General features: G+C 45.5%; 1 protein-coding gene across 1 annotated transcript; it reads right to left on the minus strand.

The window, feature by feature from the left end:
- Positions 1–3,243: 3,243 nt before the first annotated feature.
- On the minus strand, positions 3,244–3,816 carry LOC119360169 (dehydration-responsive element-binding protein 1C-like). The gene has a single exon (XM_037625926.1). The coding sequence runs from the start codon at positions 3,814–3,816 to the stop codon at positions 3,244–3,246; it is 573 nt and encodes a 190-aa protein (XP_037481823.1).
- Between the last annotated feature and the right edge of the window lie 5,261 nt (positions 3,817–9,077).

The following is a 9,077-nucleotide window of genomic DNA, read 5'->3' on the forward strand; positions in this document are numbered from 1 at the left end:
AGTTGATTTAGAACATTTTGATTTAGTTGATTTAGTAGGCTAGTTTATTTAGTTGATTTAGTATGCACCATTTTATTGTTATTTTTTCTGTACATGGATAGGTAGATGCTTTTGTTTTTTGTAATAAATTACTAGATCTTAGGACTATAATTGTCCATCAAATTGCTTCTCGCGGAAGAACCAAAAATATCACATGCTATTGTTTTTCTTTTCCGTGAAGTGGATCGTTAATCCTTTTCTCATATTGCTTTAGGAAAAATGACGCCACCACCACCACTACTATGTCGACTGTGCAAGTCAAGGTGCGCCAGCAGCCTTGCAACTGGCAAGCTGTTCAGCATCTACTTCCAGCCGAGTTTTCATCATGCGGCGGTAAGAAATTAGATGAAATGTAACAACTATTTTATTTTTAGTGTTGGCATTACTGCATTGTGTCATTTTGCTTATTTTACACAGATCGTCCCATGCAATGTGAGGTTGAAATTCAACAAGCTGAAAGGAGACACTGTGACATTTGAGGCTCCTGGGGGCCGTACACCATGGAGGTCGAGAAAGGACGCAATATGTCGCAGATTGGAGGAGATGGATGGGCCCGTTTTGTCGCCTGCATGTGTCTTACTGGTGGTGAGTTGATCAGCTTCTCCTTTAGAGCAGAAAGACCCAAGCTGGCTGTCATTTATCTCAACCTGGTGGAAGATGATGAAGATGACAAAGATGATGAAGATGGTAAAGATGATGAAGATAATGAGGACCCACTCGATGAAGATGATGAGGACCCACTTCATGAAGCCATCGTAGATCAAAGAATGAGGCTGAGCGAGGAGGAGGTGTCCAACCTGTGGGACATAATTCCGCCACATGCTGACTTTGTCGGGGTGTCATTCGTGACCCGCCTGGCAAGTACCATGGTTGATCGACATGATATGGTACGTTATACTTACGAATGCAAATTATGCGATGAAATACTTAGTGTACAGTGCGATGATATGGTATGTTGTGTGGAATCTAGTCGATGATATGTTTTAGTGTAGAGTTTGATCACATGCTTATTAGTGTAGAATCTAAGGAACTATTAATAGTGTAGATAATCCATATATACTTATTTGCAAGAGTATTTGGAGGCTATTTATTAATTGATATGTTTTACTTATTCAGAAATTGGCAAAGAGCCTATCTATGAGTTATGGTATCGAGCCTGATGAAGAAGGCGTAGCTGGACTACGCCTTACTGCAAGGGGCTCCGTCACAACCTGTATTTACCGCGTGGACACGGACGGGCGCACACACTTAAACTCGGTTGGGTGGAAGAAATTTCTCAATGGCAAGAATCTTCGTGTTGGACAGGCCATCCTAATTACTATCAGGAACACCAACCGCCCAGGCTTGAGGATGATGATTGTCTTCGATATCATCTAGAACTACATATGTGTGTGTGTGGCTATATCATCTAGAACTACGTATGATGATCGTCGTCGATATCATCTAGAACTACATATGATGATCGCCGTCGATATGACCTTGTACTGCTTGAGGATGCATGTTGACTATGCATGAAATTGTTATCTAGTACTTCCTTTGTTCCAAATTACTCGTCGTGGTTTGAACTAAAAACCACACCGAGTAATTTGGAACGAAGGGAGTACTACTTAGTACTTATAATGGTTTATGAATTTCATATCTAGTAGTACCTATTATCTGAAAGGGAAAGGGGTACAAAGGGAAAGGGTAAGGTGGAAAATGATGAAAGATATAGCAGTAGCGAGGGACAATGAAATCGCTACAGCTAAATAATACTAGCGCGTTCCGAAAAAGCGCTGCTGATATCGTCAATAGTAGTAGCGCGGGTGCTGACCGCGCTACTACTATAAGTTAGCTGTAGCGCCTTATTAGTAGCACGGTCACCCACGCTGCTGCTAGCCTCAAAACCCACGCTACTACTAGGGTTTTCCCTAGTAGTGTGCCCTCTAACCTATAGTACATCACGACAGTGCGTGCCGGCTACCCAACGTGTAGAGCAACATTGAGTGGATGACTGAATTAATAAACATGTGGAGCAAGAAGAAGCAAAACTTCGATCTCCATGGTTGTCGTGCGCAATGGCAACATTGTCTCCAACCTTTCAACCGTGCCACAAAACTTCATGACAGAGTTTTGGATGGTGTACCATCGATGCGCTAACGGCTTCACATTGTGTTCGTGGATGATATGCATGTTGTGGGATGCAATGTGCTTTTGCGCATGAAATGGAGCATGCACACGCTGCCAAAAGACTCTGCCTCTTGCGCTCCTGCCTACGAAGTCCGCGGAGATGGACTACCACTCATCGCACAACAACTCATCCTCTATTACCGAGTATGCCGCCATCCTGCTTACTCTAAAAAACTACCTGAAGTTCAAAAATAAGCCTAATGGCATTTGACCGAACACCTGATGGGCAATGGTGTCCATCATGGACGGCATCGACAAGGGGTGGAGGTTGCAGACGGATCTTGGGTGGACGACATCGTAGTACAAGGCAAGCGAGCACGTTTGAGGGTTGCAGTCGTCGGACAATGGTGGGCTGGTTGCCAGAGAGGTACATCGACAACGTCGGATGAGAGAATGATGTTGATGCAAAAGAAAAGAAAACAGGGATGAAGTGAAATAGGATAGGACCAAAAAAGAGTTTTCAATGGACCAGTGGTGTCGGGCTCCTACGGGACGACTGTCCAGCTCCAAACAGCTCAGCGGATGCTCAAGAATAGGAGTTGGAGATTCCCTTACCCAACACCAAAAGGACGGCAGTGCAGAGGATTCACCGACCGAATCCCACTGGCCACTGCGGGATGGAAGCGAGGTGACACAGTTGGGCCGTCCACCCAAACGCGTCGATTATGGCCGGTGCAAGTGTATAATTATTAATTAATCGACACATGCAACTTGACCTTGTACGGTTTCCTCGTCCACCCAAACGCATGCTTTCCACAAAGAGAGAATCAACTTCACGCGAGCGAGCCTTCGATGAATCCTTTTGTTTTCATGATCAAGGCCCTTATTCCAATACATGTTACAGAACTTCCAGGAAGTTTGAAATTGATCAGATTGTTCCAAAAGAAAAAACAAACAATTTTTGCATGCTCTTACTCCTAGTACGTGCGTGCATTGATTATTTCTTGCCTACCAACTCTGTCTCGTCTTCTCCATCGTACGCGCGTACGTCGCACAGCAGCACCAAGGGCAAGTGAATCGATCGAGACAACTCAATCAGTAGCTCCACAGCATAATGTCTCCGGCGCCGTCGTCGTCACCGTCATCGTCTCCGTTCATATTCCAGCCTCCGCCGGTACCCATCCCATCGTAGTAGTAGGAATGCTGGTCCATGTCAACGTACTGCAAGCCGTAGTCGTCGTCATACGGCACCGCCGCGGCATCCTGCATCGTCATCGTCGCCGGGGCGGGCGCGGACGCGGACGCCTGGGCCGCGGCGGGGCACGCGGCCTCGGCGAGCGCGATGGCGGCAGTGCGGATGTCCTCGGGCGTGCAGAGCGTGGCCGGGTCGACTACGAGCAGGGACGCGGAGTCGGCGAAGTTGACGCAGGCACCGCGGCCGCGCAGGGCGAGGGCGGCCACGTCATGGGCGCGCGCGGCGGCCTCCGGGGTGGCGAAGGTGCCGAGCCAGATGCGCGACTTCTTGTTGGGCTCGCGCACCTCGCTCACCCACCGCCCCGCGCGGTGCCGCACGCCGCGGTACACCGGGTGCCGCGTCTTGGTCCGCCCTGCCGGCCGCTTCGGCGGCACCGACGTCACGGTCACGTATCCCTTGCCGGTCTGGTCCATCTATTCTACCCTCAGCTGGCAATGGTGGTTCTGTGAGTGTGATGTTGAGGTCAGTGGTGGTCTGCTGCGAGTGAGGAGATCGAGATCCATGTATATATAGGCCAGCGGGGGTGGTGGACTTGCAGAGTGAGACGTGGAAGCCGTGTTGGCGTCAGCATGGCTTGATGCTTTGATCCTACATTCTTAATGTTTAGATTTGTCCAGCATATATTATTTACAGTGAAGTGCTTAAAAGGTTCATAAACTATTCGGAAAGTCAATTTGGCTCCCGGGAGCACGTGCGCTCCCGGGGCCAAAAGAAATTTTTGAAATGAAAATAAAATCAAGGCAAAATTTGTTTGTGTATTTAGTCACATCCAAATGCTACATGCAAATTTTGAAGGAAAAAGGTTAAATATTTTGGCTTGTGCAAAAAAGACAAATTGAACACCAAAAGTTACCCCAAAATGTCACCCGAAATTTATTTAATTTTTCCGAGGAAACACCCATCAAAATTGACATGCATACTTGCGACACTAACACAAACATCTATCAAGAATTTCAGAATTTTTCGCAAACATATAGTACTATTTTTTGGGTTACTGTTCACCCGGGAGCCGGTGAAAAAGTTTTAAAAGTTTGACTTGAGACAAAAGGTAAATGCACACTTATTCGTCAATGGAGTGCCTATGTATATAGGGTTTCGCTTAAATGCACTCTTTATTTCATGTAATAACCACAACAATCATCAGGGGAAGAAGGTAGAGATTACTAGAAACAAACTAGTGGATCTCCTGAAACGGACCGACCACGTGATGGCGCCGCCAGAGACACCACACTCCCTCCCAGCGCTCTGGCCACTGCCGTGGTCGGTCGCTTTGATCCGGGTTGACCGTACACCGTACGCACCTCGCCGAGTACGTAATTAATAAAGGGGAGGTAATTTGGCCCAAGTAGCACCGCTTGTCGGCGCCTGTGCATGCCGCCGCCCGTCGCGCGAACGTGTCATCGCCGTGGTGGGTCGCTCTCTCGTGCTAGTCGCCATGGCAGCTCAATTGCCGGGAGAAGACAACTTCACCTTACAGTGGGTAACAACACTGAAGGCTTAGCTGCACCACGAAAAAAAAATCAAAACACTGATGGCTCTGTTTATTTATACAAGGCCATTTATGGTTGTATCAAAGCAGTTCTGACTACTCTGTGCCACGAGTTCAGATTATTTTTTCTGACATAAGCACATGTGTTGCCAGCAAAAAACACCACATCTTTTGTATCAACAATTCTATGGCTCTTCCCATAAATAACCTTCTTTTTGCTAGCTTTTTCCGAAAAGAAGAATGACCCCCACCCTCTGGATTACATGATGCACACAACCATTTTATTAAACAAAGTACTAGGTTCAAAATAACATGTCAAGCAATCCACAAAATAAATTGAAAAAGTCCCACAACCGACGAGAATAGCGTAAGATGACTAGACACCTATTTTATTATTGGACCGACATTCAAACCGGTTGTAAGTGTCCGACCTTCTCCCAGCGGTCACACAAAATCCATATGCTCCCCGTGGTTTACATGACATAGTAACGTCCACGTATGGATCCAATCAGACTCCTGAAAAATAATCTGCAAAAAATTGGTGATGGTTTGTCTGTTAGAGGTGACATCATTTTGAGAACTCCATATGCCCAATGAAATGCACACACTCCTACTCAAATATGTGCCGTTGTCTTAGACTCTACCCCAGATAACCACGTCTCAGATAAACTCGATCAACTGCTAAGAGGAGAAATGTTAAAGGACGCATGAATAGTTTGCCACAATAGCTTGGCGAGTGGACACTGGAGAAAGAGATGTTATATTGATTCATCCTAATCACAAAAATAACACTGTTTACTACCCTGCCAACTTCGCTTTGGCAAGTTATTCTTAGTCAAAATCACTCCCTTGTGCACAAACCACATAAACAACTTTATTTTAAAGGCACCTTGACTTTCCAGATGTGAAGCGACTTTGGGATAGGACCGGTGTTTATCAAGTCCGTGTACATGGACTTAACCGAGAATACACCTGACACGGAAATCTTCCAATATAAGGTATTCATCGCATCAGTATAGGGTGACAATCTCTCGGTCGGCGTGTCTCTTCAATGTCGATGCCAGTGAGAAGTCGTGTCCGCTCTAGCCGTGCATGAATGCGGTGCTGACCATTTCAGATGGAAAGCAAGCATGGGTTTTTGGTGGGATGGACTGGCGTGGCAGCATTCTGGACTCCCGTCGGACCAATATAGACTGTGTTGGATGGCACAGCACGTTAGAAACACTGCCCTGACTTATGTGCGTGGTTTGAGGGTTGGTGTTGAGCAATTGATAGAAAAGCGCATAGTTATGACGATAACTAAGGCAATGATCATGAATATAGGCATTACGTCCATGACAAGTAGACCGAACTGATTCTGCATCTACTATCATTAATCCACACATTGACAGACTTCTGCCTGCATCAAGAGTATTAAGTTCAGGAGAACAGAGCAACACTTTAAGCAAGAAAACATGATGTAGAGGGATAAACTCAAGCAATAAGATATAAACCCCATCTTTTCACCCTTAATGGCCACAATACAATATGTCCTCGCTACCCCTACTATGTCACTGGGTGAGAACACTGCAAGATTGAACCCATCACAAAGCACCTCTCCCACTGCAAGATAGATCAACTTAGTTGGCCAAACCAAATCAATAGATCAGAGAGAACTACAAAGCTATTTAAATCATGCATATAAGAATTGAGAGGAGAATTAAATATTATTCGTAGATAATCTGATCATAAACCCAAAATTCATCGTGTATCAACAAACATACCGCAAAACAAGATTACATCGGATAGAACTCCAAGAAGGTCGAGGAGAACATGGTATTGAAGATCAAAGAGAGAGAGGAATCCATCTAGCTACTAGCTATGGACCCATAGGTCTGTGGTAAACTACTCACGCATCATCGGAAGGGCAGCAAGGTTGATGTAGAGGCCCTCTATGATCGAAACCCACTCCGGCAGATCGATAGGAAAAGTCCCCAAATGGGATCTCCCGAGAAAAGAACCTTGCGGCAACGAAAAAGTATTTTTTTGGACGCTTCTGATAATGATGGGATATTTGAGAATATATAGAGGTGGTTTTAGTGTTGGGGGACTCCCGAGGAGCCCACAAGCCAGGGGCGCCCCCCTAGGGCGCGTCTTGAGGGCTTGTGGTGCCCTCGGGACTATTCTGGCCCTCTCTCCAAGTTACGTAGGTGTCTACTCGTCCAAGTAAAATCATCATGCCAGTTTTATTCTGTTTGGACTCCATTTGATACTCCTTTCTGACAAAGTCAAAAACAAGGAAAACATAGCAACTGGCACAGGACACTAGATTAATAGGTTAGTCCCAAAAAATGATATAGAACAGTACCATAATGAATATAAAACATCCAAAATAGATAATATAATAGCATGGAACAATAAAAAGTTATATATACTTTGGAGACGTATCAACTTATATCATTCATTTTCTAAGAGAGAACCACCTACCACTGCTAGGGAAAAGCCTATACACAGAATCTTACCAGCAACGCGCTTTAAAATCAGGCACTGCTGCTACGTAGCAGTAGCGCTTGCTATCAAAACTCGCTGCTGGTACAAGTTTATCAGTAGCGCGCACACTCTAGGACGCGCTACTGCTGAAATTCCCACGATGCCGCCGCGAGGCCAATTATAGCAGCAGCGTGTTAATACAAAGCGCGCTGCTGCTACGGATTGTAGCAGCACCGCATTTACGCAATAATCGCTACTACTAAGGCTACTACAAAAATTTAGTCCCACCTCGCTCCGTGAAGAGAGTTTGTACCACCTTAAATATGTTACTTCTACAACTTTCACAATCACTTGGTCTTCATTGAACTCTATGTGTAGGATCTGTGGCCACAGTAGGAATCCTCGCCTGTTCTTAAACCAACCGTCGAGGATTCCTATTGACAAATCAGATTGTAGACAAAAAGACAATTGATGATCAATGTATTTTTTATGTCTATGTCTAACATAGCAGTAGCGCGTTCTCGGCCAAAGGCGCTACTGATAGGTCGTTTAGCAGTAGCGCATTTTGCTATAGCGCGCTATAGCTAAACCATTCCATCTCCCCCCACTCACCTATCCGATCCAAATCACACTCACACACACACTCGATCTCTCCCCTCACCCCCCGCGCCGCCAGTCCTCCCCCGTCGCCCCTCCTCCGATCTGCGCCGCCGTCACCTCATCCTCCTCGCTGGACTCGATACCGGCCTCCTCCTCTGTCCTCCCTGCACTCGCCCCTGGCCGACCCCTCCTCGCTCCGCCTTCCTCCTCCATTCTCCCTCCACTTGCCGCCGGCCAGCCCCTCCTCACTCCGCCTTCCTCCTCCATCCTACTCTCTTCTCCCTCCTCGAGTCGCCCCTCCTTCTCCCTCCTCCCTGCTACATTTTGATTTAGTAGGCTAGTTCATATGCAACATTCTGATTTAGTCGATATGCAACATTCTGATTTAGTTGATTTAGTAGGCTAGTTAATTTAGTTGATATAGAACATTTTGATTTAGTTGATTTAGTAGGCTAGTTGATTTAGTTGATTTAGTAGGCTAGTTGATTTAGTTGATTTAGTAGGCTAGTTGATTTAGTTGATTTAGAACATTTTAATTTAGTTGATTTAGTATGCTAGTGGATTTAGTATGCTAGTTGATTTAGTTGATTTAGTATGAACCATTTTATTGTTATTTTTTCAGCAATAGGTGCCACCGAAATGCTTTGGTACGTGGTACCTTGTCATCTAATATGTCCATAAAATGGCGCCACCACCACTATGCTACTGTTTTTCTTTCCTGTGAAGTGAATCATTAATCCTTTGCTCATATTGCTTTAGAAAAATATCACATGCTACTGTTTTTCTTTCCTGTGAAGTGAATCATTAATCCTTTGCTCATATTGCTTTAGGAAAATGGCGCCACCACCACCACCACTATGTCGACTGTGCAAGTGAAGGTGCGCCAGCAGCCTTGCAACTGGCAAGCTGTTTGGCATCTACTTCCAGCCGAGTTTTCGTCATGCGGCGGTAAAAAATTAGATGAAATGTAACAACTATTTTATATTTAGTGTTGGCATTACTGCATTGTGTCATTTTTCTTTTCTTACACAGACCGTCCCATGCAATGTGAGGTTGACATTCAACAAGCTGACAGGAGACACTGTGACATTTGAGGCTTTTGGGGGGCCGTACACT

Source organism: Triticum dicoccoides, chromosome 2B (assembly GCF_002162155.2).
Source record: "Triticum dicoccoides isolate Atlit2015 ecotype Zavitan chromosome 2B, WEW_v2.0, whole genome shotgun sequence".
In the NCBI taxonomy this organism is placed as follows: domain Eukaryota; kingdom Viridiplantae; phylum Streptophyta; class Magnoliopsida; order Poales; family Poaceae; genus Triticum; species Triticum dicoccoides.

What these genes read in the sequence shown, in the direction of transcription:
- LOC119360169 (XM_037625926.1), bottom strand. Translation starts at nt 3,816, where the DNA reads ATGGACCAGACCGGCAAGGGATACGTGACCGTGACGTCGGTGCCGCCG.